We start from the raw sequence: 18,163 nt of genomic DNA on the forward strand, positions 1-18,163 counted from the left end.
GGTGCGATTCTGGTCGTTGCTTCCTCCATTGCCATTACCATTCTTGGTGCCATTGTGATTGTGCGAGCTACCTCCTCCATGGGTATGCTGAAAATGTCCTCCCGGTCTAGGGGTAAAACGTGGCTTCTGCTGAGCTCCTGAATTGTACTTTCCTTGTCCATACTTCCTCTTGCGATTCTCAATTTGTTGCTGCTTCCCTTCAATCATAAGAGCACGATCTACCAACTCCTGGTAGTTGTTGAAGGTTGCTACCATCAACTGCATGCTCAACTCATCATTCAGTCCTTCCAGAAACTTCTCCTGCTTAGCTGCATCCGTAGCGACGTCATCTGGGGCATAATGTGCTAGCTTACTAAATTCCTCCACATACTGGCCAACTGTCCTTCCACCTTGGCGCAAGTTGCGAAACTCACGCTTCTTCATGGCCATAGCTCCTGCTGAAACGTGTGCAGTACGAAAAGCCTGCTGAAACTGGTCCCATGTGATAGTGTCTATAGGGAAAGTGGCTGTGAAATTTTCCCACCATGATGTTGCGGGTCCTTCTAACTGATGTGCGGCAAACTTCACCTTCTCCGCATCTGTGCATCCTGCTGTAGTCAACTCCCTAGCTGTCTTGCGGAGCTAATCATCTTCTACTATCGGCTCGGTGCTACTGGAAAACACCGGCGGATTCAGCCTAAGAAAACGGGCTAAGTGGTCAACAGGTGGTGGTGGTGGTGGTGGTGGTGGGTTGTTGTTGTTCCCCTGATTCTGATTCTGGACTAGCAACTGCATCAATGTGTTTTGCTGCTGGATCAACTGGGTGAGCTCCGGTGGAAAGGCAAATCCGGGGTCATGTCTCGGAGGCATCTGAGGGTTTAGAAAAGATGAGATATAAGAATAGAGGGGGTCTAAAGAGAAAACACTACCCATATGCACATGAGGCAAAACAAACAATTCACTTCATTCAATCAAACAAGGGCATACAATCGATCTAACTATCGCAAAAGTGCTCGAACTACTATATTTACATGGTGGACTACTACTACTAATGAGGTGGTGTACTAGAAATATTCTACGGTCGTTGACTCCATGATATCTGCTCCGGCTTCATCAACATAGTCATCATCGCTACTATCTGCTTCCGAGTCGGTGCCGTCGATGATGATGTAGTCTTCTGGGCTAATTTCCTTGTGTTCTTCGTCTTCATCTACTGGCATAGGGCCTCCCATAAATATTCCAATCTTCTTGATCAGGTCGTCATTCTTCTCCACCAATACTTCAATTTCTTCTTCATAATCTTCACGTGTAGCCTTGAGTTCTTCCTCCAATTCCTTGATTCTTGTCTTAGCCTTCTTCAGATCTATCATGTCGGCGCACATCTGGTTCTCCTGTCGTCGAATGTGCTGGTTTAACTCCTGGATAAAAGCTGCAATTGATCTATCCTTCCTGGTGCTGATCATCTCCCAGTGTTCATCTCGGTGCCCACAAATCTGGTAGATAGTATCCTTGAGATCCTTGCGGTAGACTTCTCCAATGCGTCCCATGGCGATGTGAGCTGCCATGCTCTTTCCTAGACTCCAAGTTGGTGCATCAAAAGAAAACTCTATGGGCTCAGTGACTGGCATGAACGTCCTTCTTGGAACTTGAACTTGAATCATCCAGCGCTCTTCTTCAGGTAAAGTGGCATTGTAGGTTCCTGTGAAACTTGGTACTCCTATGTTCAGATATCTAGTGACTTCCTTCAAGTGTCATCCAAAGGGTGTATCTTTATCCGGTTGTGTGAACTTGTTCCTTGCATCTGCCATCCTAAAGAGTAGAAAAGATGAGAAGTCAGGAGAGAAGAGAGTGAATAGTGATCTAGGTCTTGTCCTTAGTGGTCGTGTCCTACAGTCAGCGTGTGCTCTGATACCATCTCTTTAGCGAACAAACCTCAAACAGTCTGATCTCTGTGCTTTGGTGTCATCCCTGGATCAGTAATGATGACACCACACAATACTCGGAGGATTTATAGCAGAGTAGCAATCACACACTTATTACATCGAGTGTCTCAAAAGAGAACTTATTACAATAAATATGTCTTAAGGCCATCTAATAACGATAACAGCGGAAGGCTTGGAAGATAAGTGAGTCCATCAACTCTAACGGCATCACTGAGTATAGAACCACGACCTAAAAACTCCTTAATCATCGTCTGAAAAGTCTGCAACATTAACGTTGCAGCCCGAAACGGGTCAGCACATGGAATATGCTGGCAATGTAACACATAGAGAGTAATGGAATGAAACAGCTACACTATATACATATTTGGCTGGTGGAAAGCTCTATGGTTACAGTTTTGCGTAAAGCCAATTTTTCCCTACTTCAAAGGAATAAAAATATTTAACTATCATGGTAGTTGCTAAACATTGAGAATGGTTGACAGCATTCTCAATCCCAATTAAGCATCATCTTTAAACATAACCCATCAAAATTAATTTAGAGTAACATGTTGAGATTCACATGATAATCCAAGTACTAGATACTCAAGATATCCATAACCGGGGACACGGCTAACCATGATTAGTTTATTACACTCTGCAGAGGTTTGCGCACTTTTCCCCATAATTTAATTAAATCCTAATCATGCAATGTGTGAGGATTGGTCTAATGCAATAAAACTGGGTAGTAGAAAAGGTATGATCAAAGTGTTACTTGCCTTGCTGATGATCCGCGAAACCTAGCGATTCGAACTAACAAGCGGTGCACTCCGGGTATTCTATCGCAGACAAACAAACAAGCATACAATAAGTACTCATCTAATGCACAGGTAAAACTCAAGTAAGAGATCTAACCAGAAGGTTCAACTTAAGAACTCCGGTTGGCAAAAAGAATCAAATCGAATGAAGCAACGGAAGTCAAACGGCGAAAGAAAACAACTTCGTTCTGGTAATCTGGATCTAGGGCAAATTTTACAATAGCAAAAACTTGTTTAAGTTGGTTAAACGGATAGAGGGTTTCGAGACGAAACTCTAGGCGCTTGAATCGCCTGATTCCGATAAACGAGCGAAAAGTTAAACTAAAACAAAAATCGGATCAGGAATCACGATCAGAAAAATCGCGGATTTAATCCAAGAAAAGAAAAATGATGAACACCAACTTTTTTCTCTTTTCTTTTCTTTTTTTCGGCACAGAAAACGAGGTGCGACGAACCTCGGCGGCGAGATCCGGCGGCGGCGGCTTCTTAGGGCGGCGGCGGCTTAGGGCGCTTTAGGGTTTCCCCCGGGGCCGGGCCTCGGCTTATAAAGGCCTCCCGGTCGGTGTCCAGGTCGGACACGGCCTGTTAAGTCAGTTCGTTTTTTTTAATTATTCCACTCGGAAGAAAAATAAAAATAAATACTAAACGGACTCCAAAAATTCCGAAATAAATTTTCACGGACTTCTAAAATCAAGCCGCACAAGGTGAACATTTATTTGGGACCTAAATGCAATTTTGAAAAACGCACTTTTTTCCTAAATTCAAATAAAACACCGAAAAACTCCGAAATAAAATCTTATTTGATTTTATTATTAAATCCTCAATATTTCTTTATTTTGGGAAATTCATTTTATTCCCTCTCTCATATTTTTGTAATAGAAATAATTGACAAAAAATAATTAAAATCAAATGATCCTATTCTCAAAATTTGAGAAAACTCAAATATGAAAATAACGAAATCCCCAACTCTCTCCGTGGGTCATTGAGTTGCATAGAATTTCTAGGATCAACCAAATGCAAAATAAAATATGATATGCATGATGCTCTAATGTATAACATTCCAAATTGAAAATTTGGGATGTTACAGGAGGCCGCCAGAAGGGACCCGCTGTCAATCACCTTCGAAGTTCCTCAAAGACGAGGATCGCTCGAGGGCGGAACGAGCCGGACTGCAAGTGCATGACTCGACATGTTAAAATTATGAAGTACAAAGGCTGATATATGAATGCGTTAGGGTCTTTGGATACTCATGATTCGGCCAGGGGCTTATCTCGGGGGCGCCGTTCTGGGCTGCTATCGATGTCCCACGCGGAGCTATCCGCGAGGGAGGCCTTCCCATTCTTGGACGCTTCCGCCTCCATATTTGTGGAGGCCGCCCTCTTCTTTCCCCCCTCGGGTAGGGGGAAGTTGCTTTCTTCTTCCTCTTCCTTCTCCTTGTCATCTTCGGTGGCGGAGGAGTGAGTTTCGGCGTCTTCGGACGCCATGTGCGAAGTACCCTTGGGACGGAGGCCACCTCTGGTCCCCTTGGCCTTCTTCTTGGCCTTCTTCTCCGGCGCCTTGTAGGGCGCCAGAACCAGCATCTTTGTCAGAAGCAGGATGGTTGGTTCCTCGGGCAGCGGAGCCGGACACTGAATCTGCTCCGCCTTCTTTGTCCAACCCTGAAAAAACAAATAGGGAAGTTTGGATATCCTCCTTGAGTAAGCAAGTAAGGGATACACCTTGAAAAACGGAAAACTTACCGAACTGGCGGGATGGGCCAGGTCGTGCACATGGTCCTCGGTCGTCTTCGGCCACGTCTCGTTGGCCTCGAAGAGCACCTTCCAGATATCTTCGTGCGTAGTTCCTAAGAACTATTGCAAGGCCTTGTGCTCGGCCAGATCGAACTCCTGTAGGTGGCAAGCCCGGCTCTGACATGGAAGGATCCGGCGAACTAGCATCACCTGAATCACATCAACAAGCTTGACGTTCTTGTCCATCATGCTCCTGATGTGCGTCTGAAGCGCTGTCAGCTCGTCCGACGAGGACCAATCGAGGCCCTTCTCTTGCCAGGAGGTAAGCCGCATTGGGGCCCCGGATTTGAATTCAGGAGCCGCGGCCCAGGTAGTGTCGCGGGGCTCTGTGACGCAGAACCACAACTTCTGCCACCCCTTGACGGTCTCCACGAAGGTGCCTCTGGGCCACGGGATGTTGGACATTTTGCTCGCCATGGCATCTCCGCACTCTACGTGTTGGCCGCCTACCACCTTCGGCTTCACATTGAAGGTCTTCAGCCACAATCCGAAGTGGGGTGGGGTGCGAAGGAAAGCCTCACACACGACGATGAATGCCAAGATAGTGAGGAAGGAATTTGGGGCCAGATCATGGAAATCCAGCCCATAGTAGAACATGAGCCCGCAGACAAAGGGGTGGAGTGGAAATCCCAGCCCGTGGATAAAGTGGGGGATGAAAACTACCCTCTCATGGGGCTTCGAGGTAGGGATGATCTGTCCCTTGATCGGAAGCCGATGGGCGACCTCCTTGGCCAAATATTCGGCCTTCCAAAGCTGGGTGATGTCCTTCTCCTTGACGGTGGAGGCCATCCACTTGCCCTGCGCTCCGGACATGGTCGAAGTGCTTTCTTGAGGTAGAAAAGATGAGAACTTGGGCGCTGGAGCTCAAGAGTGGGTAGGCGGAAAGAGAGAAGGCGTGGGTGAAAGATGTGAATCCTTATCTCGTTATAAAGGCAGTGAATATCAAGCGCCTCCCCACTCGCCATAAAACTCGCCTATTCCCCAGGGGTCATGCTGGTGGCACGGTTGGATTACCCATACCCGTATCAATGAGAATCCCGCAATAAGGGGACATGATCTCTGCTTTGACAAAACGTGCCAATAAAACCGCATCTCGAAATATGGAGCTGCAGGCCGAAAAATGGTTCAAAATAATAACCAGGTAGGGACGTGATATCACGTTACCAAAAAGTTGTTAGTAGATTGGACTCGTGAAATGTTATACTCTCTGCGGTGGTGTGTGGTACTTGTTTTGTAGATCCGGACATGTTCATTGTGTTCGAAGACTGTGTTGGAGTATTCGGAGGAGGAACCCGCCTTGTAATGCCAAAGACAATATAAGCGCCGGACACCTCGTCATTGAAGCCTGGTTCAGGGGCTACTGAGGGAGTCCTGGACTAAGGGGTCCTCGGGCGTCCGGTCTGTTGGACATGGGCTGGACTGATGGGCTATGAAGATACAAGACCGAAGACTCTCACTTGTGTCCGGATGGGACTCTCCTTGGCGTGGATGGCAAGTTTGGCGTTCAGATATGAAGATTCCTTTCTCTGTAACCAACTTTGTATAACCCTAGTCCCCTCCGGTGTCTATATAAAGCGGAGGGTTTAGTCCGTAGAGGCAGAGACAATCATAATCACATAGGCTAGACTTCTAGGGTTTTAGCCATCACGATATCGAGGTAGATCAACTCTTGTAATACTCATATTCATCAAGATCAAGCAAGCAGGAAGTAGGGTATTACCTCCATAGAAAGGGCCCGAACCTGGGTAAACATCGTGTTCCTTGTCTCCTATTACCATCAACCTTAGACGCACAGTTCGAGACCCCCTACTCGAGATCCGCCGGTTTTGACACCGACAACAGGATCACCCTTGGGTGGAGGAGGATCCCCAAGAATCTCAACAGGCAAGTTGTGTTTCAAAACATGCATTTGGTTAAAGAATATTTCATCTAATTCCTTCCTTTCATTCATGAACATATCATTTTCATGGTCTAGCAAATATCGTTCTAAAGGATCAGTAGGAGGCACAGCAATAGAAGCAAGACCAATAATTTCATCTTTACTAGGGAATTCTTTGTCATGGGGTTGTCTACGGAATTTGGAGAAATTAAACTCATGAGACACATCCCCAAAACTCACAGTAACAGTTTCTTTCTCACAATCTATCTTAGCATTAATAGTGTTCAAGAAAGGTCTACCAAATATAATGGGACAAAAATCATCTTGTGGGGAACCAAGAACAAGAAAATCAATAGGGTATTTAATTTTCCCACACAAGACTTCAACATCTCTAACAATCCCAATTGGTGATATAGTATCTCTATTAGCAAGCTTAATAGTAACATCAATATCTTCTATTTCAGTAGGTGCAATACCATTCATAATTTCTTGATATAAAGTAAAGGGAGTTGCACTCACACTAGCACCCACATCACATAAGACATGATAACAATGATCTCCTATTTTAACAGAAACAACATGCATGCCGACAATAGGTATATGTTTATCTTTATCATTAGGTCTAGCAATTCTAGCAGCTTCATCACAGAAGTAAATAACATGCCCATCAATATTATCGACCAAGAGATCTTTAACCATAGCAATACTGGATTCAACTTTAACTTGTTCAGAGGGTGTAGGTGTTCTAGTATAACTCTTTCGAACCACGGCTGAATCTTTAACATGTTCCTTTATTCTAACAGGGAAAGGTGGTTTCTCAATATAAGCAGTAGGAACAATAGGATCAACATTATAAGTAATGGTTTCTTCTTCAACTTTAATAGGTTCTACTACTTTCACGTCAATGGGAGGATGATATTTAAACCACTTATCCTTAGGGAGATCAACATGAGTAGCAAATGATTCACAAAAAGAAGCAACTATCTCAGAGTCAAGTCCATATTTAGTGCTAAATTCACGAAAAGCATCGGTATCCATAAAAGAGTTAACACAATCAAACTTGAGGTTTATACCTGACTCCTTACCTTCGTCGAGTTCCTAATCTTCAGAGTTGCATTTAATTATTTCCAATAAATCTCATTTGAATTCAATAGTCTTCTTCATAAAAGAACCAGTACAAGAAGTATCGAGCATGGATTGATCATTACGAGAAAGCCAAGCATAAAAATTCTGAATAATAATTTCTCTTGAGATCTCATGATTGGGGCATGAATATAACATTGACTTAAGCCTCCCCCAAGCTTGCGCGATACTTTCTCCTTCATGAGGCCAAAAATTATAAATATAATTCTGATCGCTATGAACTAGATGCATAGGATAGAACTTCTGATGAAATTCCAATTTCAATCGGTTGTAGTTCCAAGTCCCAATATCATTGGATAGCCTATACCATGTCAATGCCTTCTCCTTCAAAGATAAATGGAAGACCTTCTTCTTTACTTCATGCTCGGGCAAACCTGCAAACTTAAATAATCCAAAACTTCATCCACATAGATTAGGTGCATATGAGGATGTAATGTTCCATCTACTACATAAGGATTAGGTAGCAGTTTCTCTATCATACCTGAAGGAATTTCATAATAAATATTTTCCGTAGGTTTAGTAGGTTGAGGGGCAACTCTTTGCTCTTCCAGTCGGGGTGAAGATACCCTGAACAAACCCCTCAAAGGATTGTTTTCCATAGCAACAAGTGACAGTAAATTTCAGCACACTATATAAATTTTTCCTTACCAAATTCCACTTACCAAAGGTGCTTCACTCCCTGGTAATGGCGCCAGAAAAGAGTCTTGATGACCCACAAGTACAGGGAATCTGTCGTGGTCCTTTCGATAAGTAAGAGTGTCGAACCCAACAAGGAGCAGAAGGAAATGACAAGCGATTTTCAGCAAGGTATTCTCTGCAAGCGCTGAAATTATCGGTAACATATAGTTTTGTGATAAGATAATTCGTAAGGGGTAACAAGTAACAAGTGTAACAAGGGAGCAGCAAGGTGGCCCAATCCTTTTTGTAGCAAAGGACAAGCCTGGACGAACTCTTGTATAAAGCAAAGCGCTCCCGAGGACACATTGGAATTGTTGTCAAGCTAGTTTTCATCATGCTCATATGATTCGCGTTCGTTACTTTGATAATTTGATGTGTGGGTGTACCGGTGCTTGGGTGTTGTCCTTACTTGGACAAGCCTCCCACTTATGATTAACCCCTCTCGCAAGCATCCGCAACTACGAAAGAATAATTAAGATAAATCTAACCAAACATGAAACATATGGATCCAAATCAGCCCCTTACAAAGCAAAACATAAGGTGGGGGTTTAAGCTTCTATCACTCTAGCAACCCATAATCTACTTATTACTTCCCAATGCCTCCCCCTAGGCCCAAACAATGGTGAAGTGTCATGTAGTCGACGTTCACATAACACCACTAGAGGAAAGACAACATACATCTCGTCGAAATATCGAATGAATACCAAATTCACATGATTGCTTATAACAAGACTTCTCCCATGTCCCAAGGAACAAACGTAACTACTCACAAAGCATATTCATGTTCATAATCATAGGAGTAATAATTATCATTAAGGATCTGAACATATGATCTTCCACCGAATAAACCAACTAGCATCAACTACAAGGAGTAACCAACACTACTGGCAACCCACAAGTACCAATCTGAGGTTTTGAGATAAAGATCGGATATAAGAGATGAACTAGGGTTTGAGAGGAGATGGTGAAGATGTTGATGGAGATTGACCCCCTCTCGATGAGAGGATCGTTGGTGATGGCGATGGCTTCAATTTCCCCCTACAGGAGGGAAGTTTCCCCGGCAGAACAGCTCCGACGGAGCCCTAGATTGGTTCTGCCCAAGTTCCGCCTCGAGACGGCGGCGCTTCATCCCGAAAGCTTCCTTCTTATTTTTTTCCGGGTCAACAGACATCATATAGCAGAAGAGGGGCATCGGAGGCCTGCCAGGGGGGCCACAAGCCAGGGAGGCGCGCCTAGGGGGGTATGGCGCGCCCCCACCCTTGTGGCCACCTGGTGGGTCCCCTATGATATTTTCTTCGCCCAATATTTTTTCATGTATTCCAAAATAATTCTCCGTAAATTTTCAAGACTTTTGGAGTTGTGCAGAATGGGTCTCTCAGATTTGCACCATTTCCGGTCCAGAATTCCAGCTGCCGGCATTCTCCCTCTTCATGTAAACCTTGTAAAATAAGAGAGAAAATGCATAAGTATTGTACCATAATATGTAATAACAACCCATAGTGCAATAAATATCATTATAAAAACATGATGCAAAATGGACGTATCAGTTGGCACATACAAATTTACTTGGAACCGCACGAAAATACCGCATATATGTAGGATGGTGGACTCATATGGCAAAACTTGCATTAAGTAATTCTACTTAGTACAAGGGGAGGCTAGCAAAAAGATTGAGAAGCAACCAACCAAGAAACAAAAATTCTCCTAAACGAGCATTAAGCATAATTAATACACCACAAGTAGGATGTAATTTCATTGCATAACTATTGACTTTCGTTCTTGCATAGGGAATCACAAACCTTAACACCAATATTCTTACTAAAGCATAATTACTCACCAACATGACTCGCATATTACTATCATCATATCTCAAAAATATTACAAAGAACCAAGTTTATTTTGTCCAATGATTTTCATGAAAGTTTTTATTATATCCCTCTTGAATATATATCACTTTGGGACTAGTTTCATATATTGCCATTGCTTTTAAAAAGCTCAAACAAATTTAAGTGAAGAACATGAGCATAGAAATTTTCATCTCTCAAAATAATATAAGTGAAGCATGAGAGAATTTCTTCAAAATTTTACTAACTCTCAAATAAATCTAAGTGAAGCATGAGAGTATTTCCTCAAAAATTAAAGCACACCGTGCTAAAAAAGATATAAGTGAAGCACTAGAGAAATTCCATAGCTCAAAACATTTAGTTGAAGCACATAGAGCAATTCTAAGTAATCATAGCATAATTATGGCTCTCTCAGATAGGTGTGTCCAGCAAGGATGATTGTGACAAACTAAAAGGTAAATCAAGCAAAGACTCATATAATACAAGATGCTCCAAGCAAAACTCATGATGTGTGACGAATAAAAATATAACTTCAAGTAAAATTACCGATGGTCGTTAGAAGAAAGAGGGGATGCCTTCCGGGGCATCCCCAAGCTTAGTTGCTTGGTTCTCCTTGAATATTACCTTGGGGTGCCATGGGCATCCCCAAGCTTAGGCTATTTTCACTCCTTATTCCTTCATCCATTATGATCTCACCCAAAACTTGAAAACTTCAATCACACAAAACTTAAGAAAACCTTTGTGAGATCTGTTAGTATAATAAGCAAATCACCACTCTAAGTACTATTGCAAACCCATTCATATTTTATTATTGCATTATACCTATTGTATTCTAACTTTACCATGGCTTATACCCCCCGATACAATCCATAGATTCATCAAAATAAGCATGTAACGCAACAAAAATAGAATCTGTTAAAAAAGAACAATCTGTAGTAATCTGTACTCTAACCATACTTCTGTAACTCCAAAATTCTGAACAATTGGGACAATGTACGCAATTCATATATTAATCTTGTGTAAAAAAATCAGAATTTTTCGTCGCTTCTGTGATTTTTAGAAATTCTGCTGGTGGGCGTAAAAGTTTCTGTTTTTCAACAAGATCAAATCAACTATCACCCAACATGATCCCGAAGGCTTTACTTGGCACAAACAGTAATTAAAACACAATCATAACAGTAGCATAATTGTGCAAATACTCAAGAACAGAAAGAAAAAGGCAAAAATAAATTTTATTCGTTGGGTTGCCTCCCAACAAGCGCTATTGTTTTATGCCCCTAGATAGCCATAATTCATAGATTCAAGTATTGTCATCTTTGGTTTTTGGTCCATAGGTTGCCCTAATGATTGATTCATATGGTGGCTTAATTCTTGTTCTAGGAAAGTGTTCCGTACCCTTTCTTAGTGGAAATTGAAATTTAATATTGCATTCTTTCATATCAATCACGACACCTATGGTTCGTAAAAATGGTCTACCAAGTATAATTGGACAAGACAGATTGCAATCAATATCAAGAACAATAAAAACCTATGGGCACATAATTACTATTTGCAATAATAAGAACATCATTAATTCTTCCCAAAGGCTTTTTAATAGTAGAATCCGCCAAGTGCAAATTAAGAGAACATTCTTCAATATTGGTAAGACCAAGCACATCACATAGAGATTTCGGAATTGTGGAAATACTAGCACCCAAATCACATAAAGCAAAGAACTCATAATTTTTAATCTTGAATTTAATGGTAGGTTCCCATTCATCATGTAATTTCCTAGGAATTGAAATCTATAATTTCAATTTTTCTTCTAAAGCTTTTAGCATGGCATCTACGATATCTATAATAAAAGCTTTATTCTGTTCATAGGCATGGGCTGAATTTATCATGTATTGCAATAAAGAAATACACTCAATCAAAGAACAACTATCATAATTAAAATCTTTGTAACCCAGAAGAGTGGGCACATCACTAGTTACAGTTTTGACCTCTCCAAACCCACTTTTATCAATTTTTTCATCAAGATTTTCACCCTCCGAATTGTTGGGACGCCTTCTAGCTAAAATTGACTCTTTTTCAGTCCCTTTATCATCAATTTTAATCTTACTAAACAAGAAATCAATAGAAGAAACACCAATCATTTTAAGATCTTCATCATTGTTAAAAAAGCAATTGGTAGAAAACACTCTTTCTAAAAATTCTCTTTTATCTCTAAGCACATCGGTTCTTTTCTTATTTTCATCCATGGAAACATATAAAGCTTTAATTGATTCATTGACATCAATCTTAGGTGGAAATTTTTTAATCTTGAGATTTTCTACGGCATGGGAAATTCTATCAATGCTTCTAGACATATCACCAATCTTATTCAACTTTTCTTCTATCGTAGTGTTGAAAACATTTTGAGCATTGATAAATTCTTTAATATTACTCTCAAGATCAGAGGGGTTCCTATTATTATTGTAAGAAGAATTACTATAGGAATAGCCATAATTATTAGAGGAATTTCCAGGGAAAGGCTTAGGATTAAAATTACCTCTATAAGCATTGTTATTAAAATTATTTTGCGAGACAAAATTCACATCTACGGGATCACTATTTTGCTCAATCAAAGTAGACAAAGGCACATCATTAAGATCAATGCGACCAATTTCATAAGAGCATATTTTTTCACTCAAAGTACTAATTTCTTTAACCGAATTAACTTTTTTACTAGTAGGTGCTCTTTCGGTATGCCATTGTGAATAATTTGCCATGACATTATTTAGCAATTTAGTAGTTTCACCCAAAGTAATCTCTATAAAAGTATCAGCCATGAATTTAAAAGATTTCTAGAAACAAAATTCAATCCTGCATATTTTTTTTGTATAATAATGGAACTTAACATGGGCCGGACCATTAGCGATGCCCTGACGCGAGCGGTTGTGCCTACCCGTGTCAGGCAAGGTATAGTTGTGCCCCACGCTAGACGGGAAAAATATACCTCAATTAGTGCAAGAGTAGCTCTCCTCTCGGGAGCTCCTATATGGTGTTGCAGGCGCTTGTTCGCGCTCTTGGCGCCTGCAGCGCCCCGCGCTGGGGATTCGAACTCACCACATCGTGTTAACGGATAGGCGCCACCAGCCACACGAGCTGCTTGCTGTTTGTGATTAGTTACAGAGGCAAGAGCATAATAACAAGGCCTCAGTGGTATTTTATTGAACCATTCATCTATTGTACCACTTAAAATTTTGAATTATTTGGAAAAAAGATCGTGATTTTGAAAAAAGTTCTTCATTTTGAAAGAAAATGTTCATAACCTGAAAAAAGTTCATTGATTTAAAAAATGTTCATCAAATTTGAAAAATGTTCATAGATTTTTAGAAGAAAAAAATCAAATTTTGAAAACGTTCATCGAATTTGAGAAATGTTCATCAATTCTAAAAATGTTTAGTGATTTTAAAAAACATTCATCGAATTTTATAAAAGTTCATAAAATTTGAAAAAAAGCTCACTGAATTTGAAAAAAGTTCATCAAATTTGAAAAAAGAATCATCGATTCTGAAAAAAAGTTCACAAATCTAAAAAAAGAGTTCAACAATTTTATTTTATTTTTGCAAAAATTGAGAAAAGTTCACGCATTTGAAAAGAAACAGAAAAAAATGAAAACCGGTCCCTTTCTGGAGAAAGAATAGAAGGTGAAAATGAGCAACATGTCTAATGTGGTGGGTTGTCCCAAGTGGTTGCTGCGTTGTTACCGCATGGTGCAGGTTGCATGTTTAAATCCTTTGCTGCACACCCACCTTTTTTTCAGTTTTTACAGAAAAGAAGAAGGGGAGGGAAGGAACTGGGCCGGCCCAAATTCGCGGCAGGGGGTTGCGCCGCCGCAGGCGCCCGTTGGCAAAATGACCTATAACGGGCGCCTGCAACGCCAAATAGGGTTTGCCTCTCCTCTCGCCTCAATCTTTTTCTTGAATGCACAGTAGTGTGCTAGCCCATTCTGCCATTCTTTTTTTCCTTTTTATGTTTATTAATCTTTTTTCTTTATTTTCAGTTTTTCTTCATTTTTCACCGGTTTTCTTCATTTCTTTCATGCTTTTCACTGGGTTTTCCCCCCTTCAATTTCTCATTTCCTTCTCAGTATTTTACTCTTTCTTTCTTTCTATTTTTTATTTGTTTCTTCCTTGGATTTCATCGACATTCTTTGTTTTTCTATGTTGCTTTCTAGTTTTTCTGCTTTCATTCTTTTGAATTGGTTTTTCTTTGTTTTTACTTATTTTTGGTTGTCTTCGTATTTTTTGGTTTCTTTGTGTTTTCATAGGTTTCTTTTCAGTTCAACATTTGTCAACTTTTCTTCAGTACACATTCAACATTTTTTATAGATGTCAGAAACATTTTTTATATACGTGTTTTACATTTTTTAAATACATTATTACCACTTTTTGAAACTTATATATTTTTATGTCTACTTTTTCATACACATTGTACATTAGTTGAATATATGTAATACATTTTAATACATATTTAATATTTTTCAAATACAAGATTAACATTTTTAATACATTGTAAAAAATTTCTAATACACCATGATTTTTTATTGGAAATAAATATTTCCTAAGATACAATGCACATTTTTCATATACGTCAATAACATTTTTATATACATGTTTATAATTTATATATATATATAATTAGCTTTTGAAAATATATGTTTTATATACAAGGAACATTTGTTTATACTTTTATTTAATGTATGGTGTAAATTTTAGGAACTTTTTTTAATACATTTAAAACACGTTTTAAATACATGATCAACATTTTTTTCATACACATTTTTTTGTGATACATTTTTCGTATACATGAGAAAAAATTTCTTTATACACATATAACATTTTTCGAAATGCTTGCTTAACATTTCCCAAATGCTATGTTAAATTTTTTTCAAATGTTTTATGTAAGTGTGTTTTCACATAGAGTATTTGGAAGTGTAGACAGAAATAAATAAAGAAAGCAAAAAAGAAAACCAAAAAACGTGAAAAGCAGGAGGAATAAACGAGGCATTGGCCTCCCGTGCACTGTGCCGGCTCATTTAGGGAGGCTTGAAGCGAGGGGCATATTGGGTCGCGATCGCTGTATTCGCGTCCAAAACATCATGGGCTAAGCCCAGTTTGCAACGCGAGCAGATATAACAGACTGACTCCGGCAGGGAAGGGTTCCGCCCCATTTTTGCTAGGTTTCCCTCTCCGCCGCCACAGCCGCTTCTCCCCATCTCCCTCCTCGCCGCCGCTCTCTGCTCTCCGCTCGCCGCCATGGGACGCATGCACAGCAACGGGAAGGGCATGTCGTCCTCGGTGATGCCCTACAAGCGGGAGGCCCCGGCCTGGGTCAAGACGTCCGCGCCGGACGTGGAGGAGATCATCGTGCGCGCCGCCAAGAAGGGCCAGCTGCCGTCGCAGATCGGCGCCCTGCTCCGCGACGGCTACGGCATCCCGCTCTCCAAGGCCGTTACCGGCGCCAAGATCGTGCGCCTGCTCAAGGCGCGCGGGCTGGCGCCGGAGATGCCCGAGGACCTCTACTTCCTCATCAAGAAGGCCGTCGCGATCAGGAAGCACCTGGAGAGGAACAGGTCGGACGTGGACGCCAAGTTCCGCCTCATCCTCGTCGAGAGCAGGGTCCACCGCCTCACCCGCTACTACCGCCTCACCAAGAAGATTCCCGCCGCCTGGAAGTACGAGTCCACCACCGCGAGCACTCTCGTCGCCTGATTTGGTTAAGCGGTTCTTTGACGTAATTCTCTGCAGCTTTTGGACTTCGGTTTTGTGTTAAGTAGTAAGCAATGCTTTTTGGGGATGTAAGCTGTTAAACCTATCAGCTACCGCTCGTGTGCCTGGACAGAAGTATTTCGAGAGTTTAGTGGGACTGGATCAGGTTCTGATCCTTGGAAGTTGAGACTATTTACAATGTGTTGGTGTTTGGTAACTTCGAGTAGGCTGGTAATGCTCTTCGTAGGTGTATTGCTATCACAAATCCTGCAGTGGAGTAAGAAACTTGCTAATGCACTCTTCATGTTTTATCCTGTTTTATTGTTGTTGCGAGCTCGAGTTGTTGTAGGCTAGATTTAATTTCTATAAAGCTTGGCTATCAAAGTTAAGGAGCCTACAGAGAGATTAGTCAATTTGGGAATTTTGCCATTCTTATTTAGGCTTTCTAACGAGCTATTGGGCTGGAATATGTGTACTGTTCTACTCCCTCCGTTCCTAAATATAGGTCTTTTTACATTTCAAATGGACTACAACATACGGATGTGTGTATGTAGACATATTTTAGAGTGTAGATTCACTCATTTAGCTCCGGATGCTGTCACTTGTTGGAATCTCTAGAAAGACTTATATTTGGGAACGGAGGGAGTATTACCTTTCCTATGTTAGGTACCCCTCAAAAAAAAATTCCTATGTTAAGTCAGTGGTAAATCAGTTGTTCAAAGCATGTGGGATCCATACCAGGTTGTGTAAGAAGAGTAATGACGTAACCTGTAATAAATACCTTGATCAAATGAACTAATTTACAAAAATCACATCATTTTTGGGAAACTTGTTCGTTCTTTTGAACTAGACTAGAGAGGAGTGGAGGCTAACATAGGGTCATTAATCTGCACCTCTACCAGTATCTGTTGGAGATTTCACTTGTGCTCCTTTGTTTCTTGTCCTGGAACCTGTGCCCTGGCCTGTTGCATTCTCTATGGCAGGTCAGTCCCCCCTCTACCCACGATGATTCAGGACCAATCGTTAGTGTGAGCGTACAATAATGTTTCTAATGAAAGTTTAAATTATCAGATAGCTTCCAGTACTTTGAGAATGAGCTTTGCAGTTGTACCTATTCTTCTGTCTATGCCGTTAATCTTAGGTCATGGAGTTTGTGTTCTATATAATCTAATTTTGCCGTTAATCTTACATTTCAGATGCCTATGTGCAACATGCATTCACATTCCGATTGTAGCGCTAACATTATTGCATTGGAATATTTTGTTTGACATTATTGTTTAGTTGATATATAAGTGCTCAGACCATTTCTTGTTCTTGATTGTATTGTTTACTTTACTTGGTGACGATCTCATGAGTATGTAGTGCTACTGTATCATGGTTGGCTATTAGTGTTCCAAATGTTTCTTAGGACAATCCAAACTTGTTTCAGTGGGAAATATTTTCCTTTTAAATTCCTTGGCCCCGACTTAACTGAAAGCAAGCATCAAGCAGACACTGGCCATGGGAATGCGAGTTGCGACTATACACCAAACATGTGGTCCATACCATGTATTGTTCTTGGTTGTGATGCTTCCTGTGCATGAACTAAAAGCTCGGAGTACAGTAATATCTCTTCCAGTTGTGATGCTTCCCATTTATCAGTCGTGGCAAACAGTCTGCTTGAGAAATTCTACCTCCCAGCCCTTATTGATCCAGGACCTAATTGTTTACTGTGATCATATCATAATTTCTTTGATGGAAGACTGGAAGTTCAGATCATATCAGATACGTAGGTTCCAAAGGTTCTGTCTATGAGCTTTGCAGCTGTAGCTGTCTGATGAGCTTTGCAGCTGCAGCTGCTTTGCTGTCTATGCTGTTAATCTTTAGCCTTTTGTTGCCTATGTCGTTAATCTTAGGTCTGGGAGTTCGAGTTCTATAATCTAGTTTAGCAATTGGCTTCAATGATGTTATTTTCCTTTCAGATGCCTATGTGCAGCAGTCATTCACATTTCGATTGTAGCACTATCATGATTGCAAACAAGGGTCTTTTTAATTGTAGCACTAACAGGTCTTGAAGATTTTGTTTGACATTTGTTTGTCTAGATGACCTATCGTAGCATCCAAGGGTCTTTTCACGTACTATGTTTCTGTGTTCAAACTTTTCAGTTAGTGATATACAAATTGCTCAGACCATTCTCTTGTTCCTGATTGTGTTGTTTACCTTACTTGCTGATGATCTTGTGAATATGTGGTGCAGCCCTATCATTGTTTTGCTTTGAGGGGTTCAGAATATTTCTTTGGACAATCAAACTTCTTTCAGGTGGAAATATTTTTCCTTTGAACTTCTTTGGCCCGTAATGACTCAACTGAAATCAAGCATAAGTACTTCTCAGCTGTGG

At 40.8% G+C, this 18,163-nt stretch overlaps 1 protein-coding gene across 1 annotated transcript; it reads left to right on the plus strand.

Annotated features, from left to right (window-relative positions):
- Window positions 1-15,223: 15,223 nt before the first annotated feature.
- Window positions 15,224-16,118, plus strand: LOC123188080 (40S ribosomal protein S13-1). The gene has a single exon (XM_044600114.1). It carries the CDS (start codon window positions 15,333-15,335, stop codon window positions 15,786-15,788), a length of 456 nt encoding a protein of 151 aa, XP_044456049.1. The 5' UTR covers window positions 15,224-15,332; the 3' UTR covers window positions 15,789-16,118.
- Window positions 16,119-18,163: the final 2,045 nt, after the last annotated feature.

Source organism: Triticum aestivum, chromosome 2A (genome assembly GCF_018294505.1).
Source record: "Triticum aestivum cultivar Chinese Spring chromosome 2A, IWGSC CS RefSeq v2.1, whole genome shotgun sequence".
Classification (NCBI taxonomy): domain Eukaryota; kingdom Viridiplantae; phylum Streptophyta; class Magnoliopsida; order Poales; family Poaceae; genus Triticum; species Triticum aestivum.